The following is a 17,619-nucleotide window of genomic DNA, read 5'->3' as shown; positions in this document are numbered from 1 at the left end:
AGCGTGCTCGGTAGAATATTGACCCTCAGTCTTTTCTGTATGTACCCCGCTGCGCACGATCCGCGTATTTTCTTGATCTTTAGAGGTGACATTGTCCCAGTACGACCCGCGCGCCCTCTGTATTGGACGAGGAAATGAACGAACGAAAGTACAAACGAACGAACGAAGATTAACGACCGACCGACCGACCGACCGACCGACCGACCGAACGAACGAACGAACGAACGAAAGAACGAACGAAAGAACGAACGAACGACGAACGCCCACCGACCGACCGACCGACCGACCGACCGACCGAACGAACGAACGAACGAACGACGAACGAACGGAACGAGCGAACGACCGACCGACAGACAGAACGAACGAATGAAAAAACGAATGAGTGAATTTGAAACTACGTACCACCCAGACCATGTAAGTGGTCACAGTATTGGTCTTCTTGTCTTTGACAAATTTCCTCTCCAATTTCCATATTCCTTCCTCTTCCACAGGGGGAGGAGTGGGTAGAAGTATATCGTCCAACGAATCCAAGTCTACAACAACGTTATTTCTTTGAGAAGAACAAAACAAAATTAATCATGTATATTAGGAGCCATAACGAGGAATTATGGCTCCTGTGTATATGCTATTGTACTCCTCCATGTCACCATGAAATATCTATTCGTTTTAAAGGCCCACCTTCGACCGATATGCTTTGCGACCGTTTGTTTTGTTTTGAAGAACTTGCAATTGTGCCAAAACACTTCAAACTGGAAAACTTCTGATAAAAATCGACGGTAAAACAGTCAAATCACTTAAAAAGGGAAAGGAAAGGAGGGGGGGGATGGGGGGGAAAGAAGCGCCCCCCCCCCGGGGCGGGGGGGGGGAAAGAGGTACCGGAAAGGAAAACCGAGGCCCCGCTCCTCCACTCAGTGTATGGTCAGACAGCAGGGGACGTTAAAGAACCCACACACATCGCACAGAGAAGGGCACGGAGTTCCCGGTGTCATGGTCTGGCCTTGTTTCACGGGTTGGTGCTTCACATAGGGTTAACTTCATTGCGCCTTTCCCCCTTGGACAGAATTGTCCAAGAAAAATTATTATGATTACATGCCATGTAATGATTACTTGCAGCTCACGCTTTCGCCCCTCGTACGTCGCGCTGGCTCGCTATTTTTGCGTTTTTTCCACTGATTTTAGAGCGAACAATATACCGCTCGCAGTCTACAGTACAAAATGCCACAAACGTTACAACTGAAAAATCCTACAAAACAGCTAAATTAGTGAAGCTAGAGTAGTTTGAATCAAGAACATTTTTTTCAAGTAAAAGTAACGACAATCTGGTAGTTTAGACAGTTTAGGTTTATCCCAATATAGTGTCGCGCCATGCCACTACAAGTTACGAAAGCCGTTAACACAAGAATTGCAAACTCGACTAAGTAAAAAAATAATAACTGTGGAATGGTGCTCGATTTTTCAAGAAGGATGAGGATGACGAGTTTTTCTGGTGGTCGAGTCAACACTTTTTAGCTGGTGTGAACGTGTATTCACTTAGCGCGCAAACGTAGGAGAAGATTCTTCAAATTGTACCTGGCAGTTGGCCGCGCCTGCTGTGGCCGAACTCTCACAAAAGGTCGAACCCTCGCCATGTTTTCTCACTTTTGATACCTTAAAAAGAATGGTATCGCGACTGCAATGAAGTTCAGCAAACTAGACAACGCTCTTTTTGATTTATGAAACTGTTCCCTTGGTTACTAAATGGTCATAATGGAGAAAAACGTCAGCATTCTAAAAGATAATTGCGCGCTCTAAACGAGCACGCGCGCGTTCGGCCACGAAATTCGAAATACTTTTGAAACAATTTTTGAGTCGCTTCCTTTTTGTTTGCAGTTAGCTTTCAATGATTACAGGGTATGTGGCCCGGGTTCGATTCATATGTGGGTTGAGTTTGGTGTTGGTTCTCGTCCTTGCTCCGAGGGTTTTTCTCCGGGTCTTCCGGTTTTCCTCCCTCCACAAAACCAACACTACTAAATTCCAGGTCGATCTGGGAACGGTGGGTTCAAGAAGAATTGCACTATGTGGAAGATGCCACTGTAAATTTCCATTTATTGTTTATTTATCATTTATTGAAATTTTGGAGACTAGAAAAAAAAATGAATTAAAACAATGTGTAATCTTGCTTGATAAAAGTCCTTTTTCTATCACTAACGGTTCTTGTGTAACTGTGAGTTCTTCGAAACAGCGCATAGTACGTAAGCGAAGTGTTAGAGCGGTTTTTACTTGAGTGTAGAAAGTAAATTGCGTTTGCTTTGGTTTTGCATTACTACGCTCAGTGATTGGCTTAAAAAACTCGCGCCACTTTTTCAGCCAATCAGAACTAAAACCAAAACCAATCGTGACTTGCTCGCGCACGTTTTCCCGCGCTTCGTGCCAGGTACATGTATTTGCTTCGAGTTTTGATTGGTTCACTGGATTTTCTGTGTTCTTTGTGATTGGCCGGAGTAATTACTTTGGTTCTGGTTTTACGACACTCAATTGAAAACTGCTCTAACTCGTCGCTAATAATTCATGTTATGCAGCAATGTACTGCTTTGCCAGTCTGAGAGTCTCGATTCTTCAGAGCCTTTCTCCTGGCCCTCTCTCGGAATAGTAATCAGGTATGACGCTGCGAAGCACGTTAAGGTCGCGCAGGACCCTTGCAATCATTAGTACGTATGTATTTATTTAAAGAGTATGCACGAACTGCCGGACGACTAAAGCCGACAACAAACGAAATATTCATGAGAATGTTTGTTTTTAAACTCTTTTGTACAACGAAGTAATTACTAGTAATTGTTCTCAGCTTTGTGCATGTGTGCTGGAACATAGGGAACTATCATAATTAGATTCACAGCTTTGAATATATCACACGTTGTTGTAAAGAATGACTCGGAAGGTCTTCGGAATCCTCAAAACCTGCAATTTTGTGTCCAAGTTTTCTCCGCCGATATAGAATTTCAAAAGTTGATTCGCGAGGAACATAAACTTGGTGTACTCTATTGTGCTATGTCTAGAGCGAATTTTTAAATTTCCTTCTTAAAATGAAGATAGCACGTTTCAAAGTTTAGATTTCACACTTTTGCTCTCTTAGAAGTCATATGGCATATAATCATTTAAAGGTCAAATGAACAGAAATTTAAAATGCCATTTTAACAAGCACGCTAAAACTCCAATGTTGAAATTTTTCTCGGCCTAAACGGGGGGCTTATCCGGAGGATGGAACGAGTGTGGTGCGCCGTTCGCCGCCGCGACATACACTCTGGTCTCGCGCTTCTCTCTTCCTCCGCACATCGGCTGCGGGGCTTGTGTCATCGCACGTGCATCGGGTGCTTCTTTTTTTCCCAATTCTCCACTCTCCATTTTTCCCACTATCTCGGTCTCCCAAAAAATCACAACTTTCCTTTTAATTTTTTTTAGGGGGGACATTATTTTTTTTGGAGGGGGGGGGGGGGGTGAAAAAATTGGTTTGGGGCCTGGAAAAGGAATGAGGGTGCGGGGATGGAGAGGAATTTTCCTCTGTGATCCCCCGTCTCTTGTCCTCTTCTTTTTTCGGGGACCGCATCTGTCCCTGCGCTGCACTAACAAAAGGAGTGCTGGGAGAAATGGCTGATGTCCGGCTTCTGGGCTTTTGCTTCTATTTTGGTATATACTGAAGAGAAAGAACGATGCGAATATTTTGGGGTCGGCGGCTCACAATATACGTCACGATTTTTCCGACAATTTTCGCATTTTTCCGGCACTTCGAATGACAGCTAAAAAAGCATTTTTTAACTTGCAATATCTCTGCGTGTTGCCGTTGCTTTGAATTGGGATATGTTTATTTGGCTCTTAATAAACGCATGGGCAAAAATATAACAAAAACGAAAACTTTCACCTTTAATTTGGTGCGCTGTTCTAGCTGAAAACTTGGACACAAAATCGCATTATCTGAAGTTAAACTTTTAAGGGCTTGTACCATCATAGACAACGGTCATCTCTCAGTAAAAGGACAATCATGATGCAATTCCATCATCCCCGAATATCCTTGTTAAATTTTAGAGGAATCGATGTTCAAAATGTAGTGAATTAAATCTTTACAAGATAGCACTCCGTCAAGAAATTTGGCTAATGAATTTATTAATGAGCAAGTGTCCCGCGCGACCTTAAACGCTCCTCGTGATATTGGATTAGTACAAGAATACAGGAAAGGCACAATTTGCACGGTCTCTTGCTGAAATTGTTCCACACTGTCCAATTCTCTCAGCATCAGTGTGTGGTCAGTGTGTCCCGTGCGAAGGGAAAAAATGGGCAATTTTGGAGCATCGCTTGATTGTAACAAATTTGTTCCATGGGATGTACTGCTGCCTCGTTAGAAGCATGTGTTTGGTCTAACTGCATCTGCAAGGAAGTGAGAAAAAAGAAAATCACAAAATAAATTAATCTATGATACCTGGAGTGGATGAAAAATATAAGTGACCGGGAAGAACGTCGGCTATTTAGAAAAGAAACCCTTGAAAGGTATCAGACTTTCGTCTTGAGGCGTGGCTACAATTCATCCCGTCCCAACCCTTAAAGGGACGTTCTTAACTACAAATGTATTGTTAAGAGAGATTTCTATTTAAACGTTATGTTTTGGAAACCAGACCTCGCTCAGGCAAGCTTCTTGCACAGAATTGTTCTATTGAAGAGTTCTTCAATAGTTTCAAATCATGGTCACTTTTGACGAGTCGCATGACCAGTCGAGTCCATCCGCGGGCTTAATTCTGAGGGAAATTCTGAGGGGGCTAAAGCCCCCCGGCTCCGCCGTGCCTGCAGATACCGGTTCAAGTAAAATCGCTTAAATTACACAAAATGCAGTTAGGTTCTCATTCACCGAAATTTACCTTAGCGATCTAATCTGTGACTCACTGGTATCCCAATTCATCAAATTTTTAGAGATTAACAATTTCACTGTAAAATGACTGATTCTTCCAGCAATCGATCAGCACATTTTCAAGCCTTAATGAAGGCGCGAGTAAAGAGAATTTACGTTTTGATAATCGAAATAAACGATTAATTTCTATTTATTCTCACAGTGTTTTCTAAAAGATAATTATTTTATTAGTGCTGGACTCCTACGCTCGGTATGTGCACTTTCTCATCTCCCTGGGCCCCAGCCTAGCAGTGGACAGCTGTTTCTCCTCTTGGTGCTTACTTTATTTTCTAAAAGATTTAGAGAACATTTTCTCCGTGCTTTTATGGAGTTATAGAAACAATCATGAAAGTTTTTGTTCCCAAAGCATTTCTCGTTCTCCTAAACGTTTACCTTTGGTAGCTTCTTGAAACCCCTCCCCCCCCCCCCCCCCCCCCCCCCCCCCCCCCCCGCCCCCCGCTCCGACTCCCGGCCTATTTCAGAACAAAATATGTAATTTCGGACGTGACACAAAAACAAAACAAATAGCGGCCATTATATTTCAAGATTACAATCAGTACACTTTTCTAAAACATGCTTTCAGCAAACTAGAGATGGCTTCCGTTTGGGTAAAAATTTGAGAAAGTCTCCAGAGTCCCCGATGTCAATGGGAAAAATAGTTTTTTCTAAACAGCAAACCCAAATTTCAGGCCAGAAAACAAAACGTATACCAACACGGCTTAATACCATACCCTTAGGGCCATACGTAGTTAAGGATTTCATGAGTTGGAGTATAGGAAAGGAAACTGAAGGGGAAAATATTATTTAGGTATTTAAAAGGGCCTTTCACAAAATCTCCAACAGACCCACTAACGAGATATTCAACTGAGTTTTTTTAATAAGGTCTAATTAACTCAGCCTAGTCCCTTGGCGTTCTCGGCTCGGTCAACCCTGGACCCTATTGTGAGCCATTACGTCACCGAGAGAGACTCGCCGAGAACGGCGTTCTCTCGTGCGTTCCAATCCAAGACTTCGCGCGGATTACAGGACAAGAGAGGACGCCTAGGGACTAGGCTGGGCCTATTAAACTCAAGTAAAACGTTTAAAAAAGGGAAGAGCGGCCTGAAGGGGGTAAATGGGAACTGGGATTTGAGGAAATTTTGACTGGGAAAATGCAGGAGCCCATGATTCCTGACAAAAGGCATTTATATATAAACTGAATTGCTAAAAATGCGGATTATCTGGCAGTTGCGAGTTAACTATCATTCTCAGGCATATACATAGCCCAAATTAGGGCAAATTTTTACGACTTTTTCACATCTTCTATTTTCTTTCTTTGTTTATTTCTTAATTTTCGTTGATTCTTTACCCTCTTTCTTTCAGCTGGAAAATAAATGTTTTTTTTACCTAACCAATGGAATTTGAATTGAAACTCTATGAATAATGCGTGTTAGAGTAATTTTTGTCACGAACGCTTGAGAGAAATACTTGCATATTTTTACATCATCTCTGGCAAAATTTGATCGATAGTTTAATTTCAATATTTTAGGAATATTTACAAAGAATTGTACTTCTATGCATCAGGTGCTGTTTAATTGCTTTCAAAATGGCTTTTCTTTGTAATTCACCTCCAAACGCATCCAAACGACAGATTGCAGAGTTTTGCTGCATGCGAGTGCTTAAATAGAGAAGCAAGCTTTTTTGTGTGCAGGGAAAAAATGTATTCGGAGACGACACTGAACTAACACAACTTTTTTTCACCTCGAGTACCTTTATTAATGCCTTCAACAATCAAGTAACTACAAAACTGTCCCCTCTACTGAAAATTACTATTTTATTGTACTGTGCGAGGTTTGCGGCTGCATCGGGTCAGCTTAGTGTTGGCTGCGGGTTTAAGCCTTAAGACCATACACGTCTGCGCACGATGTACCAACGTTGTCGGACTCGCCATTGTCAAATAAATCCTCTCCATACCACAGATGCAGTTCGTCGGTAGTGGAGAAAGAGAAATCTTGACAGAAGACGAGGACCGGTGAGTTGGAGGTGTAACCTGCCATAGTGTAAAATTGGTACTCGTCCGTTGGGACTGAAGTTGCTGGAACCAGAATGGAATGGTCTGTTAGGTAGACATTAATTCTGTCATCACCGCATCCCCAGTTGCTATCATTGGGTGATTCATCATTACACCTTACAGCACCTGACTGGTGCACGAGCATCAAGGAGGCCACGGTGATGTTTGTACTGACTTTAAAGCTACCGTACCGGTTATCTTTGGCTCCAAAGCAAACTGGATCCTGGTTGAGCTTCACCCATTGAGAAACCCAGTCAGCCGAAGCTTCTTCGAACAATAGCACGGTGGCCATCATGGAGACGAAAAGGAACTTGAACAACATGATCACTTGGTTTTGATCTGAGACGGAAGAAAATTTACAAGAAATGATGTTATGGTGCTCCTCTCGCGCGCGCCGAATGGGAGCTCACCACTAAATATTAAACCACTATGTATTATAGCTCACCACTAAATTTTTTCCGATTCTGATTGGTTTTAATTGATCACGTGACGCGATAGTGTTCATCTGCAAAGGGCGCTATCAGCCCTCATTAAAAACTAGCAATGGTATATTGCAATTCCTGCGTTTTGATTGGTTAACAGGCAATAATATATGAACTAATATACCATTGACCACAAATATGGTAACTGAAACGCGTCAACGAAAACAGCTAAAGAGTTTAAATATTGCAATTCTTTGGGCGTTTTTAATAAAACAATTATTCCACTCGCGCTTGTTGGATATGAGATCGTTATATGCCCGCCCGTGAAATGTTTCGTAAACAAGCGTGCCTGCAGACAAAAAAAAACCAACCAAATTCACTGCATTTAGTGGGTTTCTTGTCTGGTTTTATTGTTTTTCAAGTTTACTCTTATACGATCCCACAGGCTCGAAGCTTTAAAAATCCTCGCTTCGATCTTTTTTCGCGGTAATCGTCGCGTCTTTTTTCAGAAATACCCATATAGGGGGCTTCTAACATGTAAACACAGTTCGTAAGTTAGGACGATAAAACTAGCGGAAGTCGATAAAAAGGACCTTGTTTAAAAGCTATTAAGTTAGAATGACGTGATGTTCTACACACACAATTGACATCACAATCTTGCAAGTTTACATCAGAAGTCCTTAGCAGACACTCTGCTTGAATAGTTATTTCGCTCAATGTTTCAAAAAATAAAGATAAGACAACAAAGGTCAATTTAACATTTTTAGTCTTATTTAGATGGCGTGAAACGGTGCTGTTTCAAAAAATAAAGATAAGACAACAAAGGTCAATTTAACATTTTTAGTCTTATTTAGATGGCGTGAAACGGTGCTGTTTCAAAAAATAAAGATAAGACAACAAATCGGTTTAACATTTTTAGTCTTATTTAGATGGCGTGACGGTGCTGTTTCAAAAAATAAAGATAAGACAACAAAGGTCGGTTTAACATTTTTAGTCTTATTTAGATGGCTTCAATGGGTTATTTTATGACTCTTAAACACTGATTCAATGATACGAGTTTCCATGCAATATACATTTCAATCAATTTTCGCCTCAAGTCAATTTTTAATTGCGACTCACTGATAGCGGGAAAAGCCGTTGAAAGATATCCAAAAATCAGCGCATAAAATGCAAGTAGGCAAGTAGAATCTACCAGAAATTTCAGTGGTACAAATTAGAATCACATCTAGATTTGTACATATTTTAATAGCTGTTAGAACGACACGTTGTTCTTGATTTATGCGCCCCAAAATTCTGCATGTTTTGTATTGAGAGGCTAAAAATGGACGATCTTCTCCTTAAAGATGCGGAGAAGATACTTTGACTGAAATCCATTGAAAGATCGACTTATTTTATATTCTGCTATTCATGCTAGCTTCTAAAAGGTCCCAGTTTACCTTTACTGGCAAATTACAGAAAATTAAAAACACCAGAATGTTTATACCAATAAATAACCTGTAACATATTCCGACTGTTAAAAGTAAGACTTCATACAATTTAAAAGAAGCCGTTACCTTTCTTGAAGTGAAACGTTAAAATGAGACCCAGCAGAAACGCTTTGTCCAGATGAATGACGAGAGCTTATCTCCAGTACAAGCTATAAGCCTTGTAAAATTATGTATGAGTTGGCAGCGTCTGGAAAAACTCCCTTTTCATGCTAAAAAGCTTCAGTTATTGTTCAATGTGGTGCCATTTTGTCTCATGCCTTCAGGTAAACAGTAAACAATATTGTTCTCGACTCACGCAAGTTTTATGTGAGAATCAAGTGACTTCAGTACCGTTTTAAGTTGTTATTTATTCTCACTGAAGTAAGCCGCAGTTCGTACCTTTGCGGAAACTTTAAAAAAAAACTATTTAATCTTATAACTGGTGAGAGCTTATTCCGCACAAATGCTGTAACCTTGTATAATTAATTAATTGGTGAGTTGGCAGTCTGTGGACGACTCCCTATCTGCATATTTATTATTATCACTTATTTCAGTGACACTATTCCTTCCAATTTTTACCGCTGAAAATTGCGTTGCATAGCTTTCAAGTAAATATCGCCATTCTCACAGCCTGACTGCTTGCCAATGCACTGTATCAAAAAGAAAACTTAGATTTCAGTCTATCGTCCTTTAATACGAATTAAGGAGTGATGAACAGCCACATAAAAATTAATATTTGCTATCCTTATCTACAAAGTATTTATTATTTTCATTGTTCTATATGTAGCCGATTTTATCCTGATGTTTTGGTCTTTTAAAAACCCTCAGCTAAACAGTTAACAATTGTTCTCTTCTCACGCTTGTTGCATATGCCCGGGCATATGGTAAGGTGACTTGTGTTATTTTTTTAGCCTTTACTTATTCACAGTAAAGCGATCGAAGCAACTCAAATCAAGGGTGCGCACACAATACTTCTTGCTACATACTTTCGTGAAACGGTGCTATTTCAAAAAATAAAGATAAGACAACATAGGCGTACGGGCAATTTTTTGCCAGGGGGGGGCGGCGAGACATTTGCCCAAAAAATTTTCGCTTGTTGCCCAAATTTTTACGAAACAGTCGAGAAGAAACGAGGGTCAAACGATGCACTAACATAGTCTTACAAATGAAGTGAAAAAAATTCTTACATAAGAATCTATCATATGAGCTCATATAACTCTACCATTTCGACGGCCGAAGTTATTAACAATACGATCCATGTCATTGTTGACTACAAAGTTGGAATATGCCCATGCGATGACAAGTAATAATAAATAAATGTTTTTCGTCCGGATTTCTATAAAAAAGAGAGCGGGCCGGCGCATATTTTTTGTTCTTTTTAATTATTTATTATTTTGTTGCATTTCATACCCGTGTTGTTCAAATATCGATGTTTTTTTCCTCCATCGTCAAATTCTCCTGGCCAGAAGCGAACTTTATAATTAAATCCTGCAAGGTAATTGACCTATCCAGTACGGACCTAGCGTAACGAGGATTTAAAGTTTTGGCCTTAGTTTGCATTAAAACGCAGACAAAAGTCATGTCTTACTCCGTACAAAGTGAAAGTAAACATGGTTGGTTTTTGTTCTTTCTAACTTTTCCAAAAACAAAAAAAATAAAAAAAGAGTGGCGGCCCCAAAAAATGAAGCAGGCGGGGACGAGAAACATTTGGGTTTTTTTTACGTTGTCGTCCCATCAGGTGCTGCAGAGGTAAGTTTTCAATCTGTAAATCGCACTGAATGATCGTTGTGCAGAACACAATGTACGTATCAGGTATCACTGCATGGATATGAACCACGTAAGAAAACTCTGAAACTTATCAAATAGATCATTCTCTTGCATTGTCGCTAGAATTTAAAAAGTATTTATGAAACAGTCATGTAGCCTAATCCGCGAAAACGACGAAAACTTGGGCACATTTTCTGCTTCCAGAATCTCGCCGTCGATTTTGTAAAATTTAGCAACACGGAGAAGCTTTCTTTATCAGGTGTTTAACTGTGACAGATATTTGCATTACAGTGCCCAACAGTAAAAATTTACAAATATGAATATCAACAAATGACCCCCTTCACTTTTAACCAGAAACTCGTCAGGTGCTAAGCAACCACTGTCTTGTGTGAATAATCTATCCCTTCGAAGAAAAAAACTTCTTTAAAAACTGGCTTTGCCCAAATTTCTCTTGCTGCCCAAAAAATCTGAGTTGCCCAAAATTTGGGGGGGCTGCAGCCCCCCTGCCCCCCCGGCCCGTACGCCTATGTAAGACAACAAAGGTCGGTTAAACATTTTTAGTCTTATTTAGATGGCGTAAAACGGTGCTGTTTCAAAAAATAAAGATAAGACAACAAAGGTCGGTTTAACATTTTTAGTCTTATTTAGATGGCTTCAATGGGTTATTTTATGACTCTTAAACACTGATTCAATGATACGAGTTTCCATGCAATATACATTTCAATCAATTTTCGCCTCAAGTCAATTTTTAATTGCGACTCACTGATAGCGGGAAAAGCCGTTGAAAGATATCCAAAAATCAGCGCATAAAATGCAAGTAGGCAAGTAGAATCTACCAGAAATTTCAGTGGTACAAATTAGAATCACATCTAGATTTGTACATATTTTAGTAGCTGTTAGAACGACACGTTGTTCTTGATTTATGCGCCCCAAAATTCTGCATGTTTTGTATTGAGAGGCTAAAAATGGACGATCTTCTCCTTAAAGATGTGGAGAAGATACTTTGACTGAAATCCATTGAAAGATCGACTTATTTTATATTCTGCTATTCATGCTAGCTTCTAAAAGGTCCCAGTTTACCTTTACTGGCAAATTACAGAAAATTAAAAACACCAGCATGTTTATACCAATAAATAACCTGTAACATATTCCGACTGTTAAAAAGTAAGACTTCATACAATTTAAAAGAAGCCCTTACCTTTCTTGAAGTGAAACGTTAAAATGAGACCCAGCAGAAACGCTTTGTCCAGATGAATGACGAGAGCTTTTCTCCAGTACAAGCTATATAAGCCTTGTAAAATTATGTATGAGTTGGCAGCGTCTGGAAAAACTCCCTTTTCATGCTAAAAAGCTTCAGTTATTGTTCAATGTGGTGCCATTTTGTCTCATGCCTTCAGGTGAACAGTAAACAATATTGTTCTCGACTCACGCAAGTTTTATGTGAGAATCAAGTGACTTCAGTACCGTTTTAAGTTGTTATTTATTCTCACTGAAGTAAGCCGCAGTTCGTACCTTTGCGGAAACTTTAAAAAAAAACTATTTAATCTTATAACTGGTGAGAGCTTATTCCGCACAAATGCTGTAACCTTGTATAATTAATTGGTGAGTTGGCAGTCTGTGGACGACTCCCTATCTGCATATTTATTATTATCACTTATTTCAGTCACACTATTCCTTCCAATTTTTACCGCTGAAAATTGCGTTGCATAGCTTTCAAGTAAATATCGCCATTCTCACAGCCTGACTGCTTGCCAATGCACTGTATCAAAAAGAAAACTTAGATTTCAGTCTATCGTCCTTTAATACGAATTAAGGAGTGATGAACAGCCACATAAAAATTAATATTTGCTATCCTTATCTACAAAGTATTTATTATTTTCATTGTTCTATATGTAGCCGATTTTATCCTGATGTTTTGGTCTTTTAAAAACCCTCAGCTAAACAGTTAACAATTGTTCTCTTCTCACGCTTGTTGCATATGCCCGGGCATATGGTAAGGTGACTTGTGTTATTTTTTTAGCCTTTACTTATTCACAGTAAAGCGATCGAAGCAACTCAAATCAAGGGTGCGCACACAATACTTCTTGCTACATATTTTCGTGATACGGTGCTATTTCAAAAAATAAAGATAAGACAACATAGGCGTACGGGCAATTTTTTGCCAGGGGGGGGCGGCGAGACATTTGCCCAAAAAATTTTCGCTTGTTGCCCAAATTTTTACGAAACAGTCGAGAAGAAACGAGGGTCAAACGATGCACTAACATAGTCTTACAAATGAAGTGAAAAAAATTCTTACATAAGAATCTATCATATGAGCTCATATAACTCTACCATTTCGACGGCTGAAGTTATTAACAATACGATCCATGTCATTGTTGACTACAAAGTTGGAATATGCCCATGCGATGACAAGTAATAATAAATAAATGTTTTTCGTCCGGATTTCTATAAAAAAGAGAGCGGGCCGGCGCATATTTTTTGTTCTTTTTAATTATTTATTATTTTGTTGCATTTCATACCCGTGTTGTTCAAATATCGATGGTTTTTTCCTCCATCGTCAAATTCTCCTGGCCAGAAGCGAACTTTATAATTAAATCCTGCAAGGTAATTGACCTATCCAGTACGGACCTAGCGTAACGAGGATTTAAAGTTTTGGCCTTAGTTTGCATTAAAACGCAGACAAAAGTCATGTCTTACTCCGTACAAAGTGAAAGTAAACATGGTTGGTTTTTGTTCTTTCTAACTTTTCCAAAAACAAAAAAAATAAAAAAAGAGTGGCGGCCCCAAAAAATGAAGCAGGCGGGGACGAGAAACATTTGGGTTTTTTTTACGTTGTCGTCCCATCAGGTGCTGCAGAGGTAAGTTTTCAATCTGTGAAACGCACTGAATGATCGTTGTGCAGAACACGATGTACGTATCAGGTATCACTGCATGGATATGAACCACGTAAGAAAACTCTGAAACTTATCAAATAGATCATTCTCTTGCATTGTCGCTAGAATTTAAAAAGTATTTATGAAACAGTCATGTAGCCTAATCCGCGAAAACGACGAAAACTTGGGCACATTTTCTGCTTCCAGAATCTCGCCGTCGATTTTGTAAAATTTAGCAACACGGAGAAGCTTTCTTTATCAGGTGTTTAACTGTGACAGATATTTGCATTACAGTGCCCAACAGTAAAAATTTACAAATATGAATATCAACAAATGACCCCCTTCACTTTTAACCAGAAACTCGTCAGGTGCTAAGCAACCACTGTCTTGTGTGAATAATCTATCCCTTCGAAGAAAAAAACTTCTTTAAAAACTGGCTTTGCCCAAATTTCTCTTGCTGCCCAAAAAATCTGAGTTGCCCAAAATTTGGGGGGGGGGCTGCAGCCCCCCTGCCCCCCCCGGCCCGTACGCCTATGTAAGACAACAAAGGTCGGTTAAACATTTTTAGTCTTATTTAGATGGCGTAAAACGGTGCTGTTTCAAAAAATAAAGATAAGACAACAAAGGTCGGTTTAACATTTTTAGTCTTATTTAGATGGCTTCAATGGGTTATTTTATGACTCTTAAACACTGATTCAATGATACGAGTTTCCATGCAATATACATTTCAATCAATTTTCGCCTCAAGTCAATTTTTAATTGCGACTCACTGATAGCGGGAAAAGCCGTTGAAAGATATCCAAAAATCAGCGCATAAAATGCAAGTAGGCAAGTAGAATCTACCAGAAATTTCAGTGGTACAAATTAGAATCACATCTAGATTTGTACATATTTTAGTAGCTGTTAGAACGACACGTTGTTCTTGATTTATGCGCCCCAAAATTCTGCATGTTTTGTATTGAGAGGCTAAAAATGGACGATCTTCTCCTTAAAGATGTGGAGAAGATACTTTGACTGAAATCCACTGAAAGATCGACTTATTTTATATTCTGCTATTCATGCTAGCTTCTAAAAGGTCCCAGTTTACCTTTACTGGCAAATTACAGAAAATTAAAAACACCAGCATGTTTATACCAATAAATAACCTGTAACATATTCCGACTGTTAAAAAGTGAGACTTCATACAATTTAAAAGAAGCCCTTACCTTTCTTGAAGTGAAACGTTAAAATGAGACCCAGCAGAAACGCTTTGTCCAGATGAATGACGAGAGCTTTTCTCGAGTACAAGCTATATAAGCCTTGCAAAATTATGTATGAGTTGGCAGCGTCTAGAAAAACTCCCTTTTCATGCTAAAAAGCTTCAGTTATTGTTCAATGTGGTGCCATTTTGTCTCATGCCTTCAGGTGAACAGTAAACAATATTGTACTCGACTCACGCAAGTTTTATGTGAGAATCAAGTGACTTCAGTACCGTTTTAAGTTGTTATTTATTCTCACTGAAGTAAGCCGCAGTTCGTACCTTTGCGGAAACTTTAAAAAAAACTATTTAATCTTATAACTGGTGAGAGCTTATTCCGCACAAATGCTGTAACCTTGTATAATTAATTGGTGAGTTGGCAGTCTGTGGACGACTCCCTATCTGCATATTTATTATTATCACTCATTTCAGTCACACTATTCCTTCCAATGTTTACCGCTGAAAATTGCGTTGCATAGCTTTCAAGTAAATATCGCCATTCTCACAGCCTGACTGCTTGCCAATGCACTGTATCAAAAAGAAAACTTAGATTTCAGTCTATCGTCCTTTAATACGAATTAAGGAGTGATGAACAGCCGCATAAAAATTAATATTTGCTATCCTTATCTACAAAGTATTTATTATTTTCATTGTTCTATATGTAGCCGATTTTATCCTGATGTTTTGGTCTTTTGAAAACCCTCAGCTAAACAGTTAACAATTGTTCTCTTCTCACGCTTGTTGCATATGCCCGGGCATATGGTAAGGTGACTTGTGTTATTTTTTTAGCCTTTACTTATTCACAGTAAAGCGATCGAAGCAACTCAAATCAAGGGTGCGCACACAATACTTCTTGCTACCTATTTGTCGTGAAACGGTGCTGTTTCAAAAAATAAAGATAAGACAACAAAGGTCGGTTTAACATTTTTAGTCTTATTTAGATGGCGTAAAACGGTGCTGTTTCAAAAAATAAAGATAAGACAACAAAGGTCGGTTTAACATTTTTAGTCTTATTTAGATGGCTTCAATGGGTTATTTTATGACTCTTAAACACTGATTCAATGATACGAGTTTCCATGCAATATACATTTCAATCAATTTTCGCCTCAAGTCAATTTTTAATTGCGACTCACTGATAGCGGGAAAAGCCGTTGAAAGATATCCAAAAATCAGCGCATAAAATGCAAGTAGGCAAGTAGAATCTACCAGAAATTTCAGTGGTACAAATTAGAATCACATCTAGATTTGTACATATTTTAGTAGCTGTTAGAACGACACGTTGTTCTTGATTTATGCGCCCCAAAATTCTGCATGTTTTGTATTGAGAGGCTAAAAATGGACGATCTTCTCCTTAAAGATGTGGAGAAGATACTTTGACTGAAATCCATTGAAAGATCGACTTATTTTATATTCTGCTATTCATGCTAGCTTCTAAAAGGTCCCAGTTTACCTTTACTGGCAAATTACAGAAAATTAAAAACACCAGAATGTTTATACCAATAAATAACCTGTAACATATTCCGACTGTTAAAAGTAAGACTTCATACAATTTAAAAGAAGCCCTTACCTTTCTTGAAGTGAAACGTTAAAATGAGACCCAGCAGAAACGCTTTGTCCAGATGAATGACGAGAGCTTATCTCCAGTACAAGCTATAAGCCTTGTAAAATTATGTATGAGTCGGCAGCGTCTGGAAAAACTCCCTTTTCATGCTAAAAAGCTTCAGTTATTGTTCAATGTGGTGCCATTTTGTCTCATGCCTTCAGGTAAACAGTAAACAATATTGTACTCGACTCACGCAAGTTTTATGTGAGAATCAAGTGACTTCAGTACCGTTTTAAGTTGTTATTTATTCTCACTGAAGTTGAACACATTATTTATTTACACTCGTTGGCTATTGCCACTTCGAAAGATGCAGTCACCAACACAAGTCAGTTTACCTTTCTAGCAAATTATGGAAAATATTGAAAAACGGAATGTTTATACCAATTTATAACCTGTAACAAAGTCTAACTGTTAAAACTTAGACTTAAAACGATATAAAAGAAGCTTTTACCTTTCCTAAACTGGAACTTTGAAATAATACCCGAGCAGAAACGCTTTGTCCAGATGAATGATGAGAGCTTATCTCGGATACACGCTATAAACCTTGTAAAATTATGGATGAGCAGGCAGTCGTTGCGAAACACCCTCTCCATACTCAAAAAAAGCTTCAGTTATTGTTCAATGTGGAGCCATTTTGTCTCATGCCTTAAGGTGAACATTAAACAATTAAATTCGACTCACGAATGTTTTATGTGAGAATCAAGTTACTTCAGTGCCATTTTAAATTGTTATTTATTCCCACTGAAGTTGTACTTACGTTCTAATTCGCTACGCTCAAACGAACGTAAATTATTTTCTTCTTCAATACTGCAAAAAATACACACCAAGGGAATGATGGTTGGATGCTCAGGCAATCCAAGCTGACATTTATTGATACATTTCATACAGTGAAAAAGGAACGTTTAGAGCTAATGTTGACGCCTACCAGAAAAAATAGAAGTGCCAAAATACTTATTAAATCAGTTAGGATAAGGTGAGCAGTTATTTCAAAATAATTATATGTACAATGTAATAAAAGTAATCGTTGTGATAAATTGGCGCTACTTCTAACCACGGATGTAGCTTCTTCGAGCTTATGCTATCAATGACAATAAAATACTCAGAGTAAGATCCTTTACAGTTCTTCAATAGCTCCCTACATCTTGCGCATAACAGCTTGGTACCATTCTGCTAGACGGTATTGAAAAACCACAAAAAACTTATTGATCCAATAATGTTAGGCTGTTGTTGAGACGAGATAATATAGTTACATAAGTTTTTAACCTCTTAATTTAAACATTAGTCCCTTCACT

General features: G+C 38.8%; 1 protein-coding gene across 1 annotated transcript; it reads right to left on the bottom strand.

The window, feature by feature from the left end:
* Nucleotides 1-6,645: 6,645 nt before the first annotated feature.
* On the bottom strand, nt 6,646-16,864 carry LOC144639374 (uncharacterized). The gene is made up of 2 exons (XM_078498683.1): nt 16,779-16,864; nt 6,646-7,298 (listed from the first exon to the last, which is right to left on the bottom strand). Exon 2 carries the CDS (start codon nt 7,279-7,281, stop codon nt 6,781-6,783), a length of 501 nt encoding a protein of 166 aa, XP_078354809.1. The 5' UTR covers nt 7,282-7,298; nt 16,779-16,864; the 3' UTR covers nt 6,646-6,780.
* Nucleotides 16,865-17,619: the final 755 nt, after the last annotated feature.

Source organism: Oculina patagonica, chromosome 14, assembly GCF_052425735.1.
Source record: "Oculina patagonica isolate OP01 chromosome 14, crgOcupat, whole genome shotgun sequence".
Classification (NCBI taxonomy): Eukaryota; Metazoa; Cnidaria; class Anthozoa; order Scleractinia; family Oculinidae; genus Oculina; species Oculina patagonica.
Note: the sequence above shows the minus strand (reverse complement) of the source record. Positions and strands in the feature narration are given on the sequence as shown.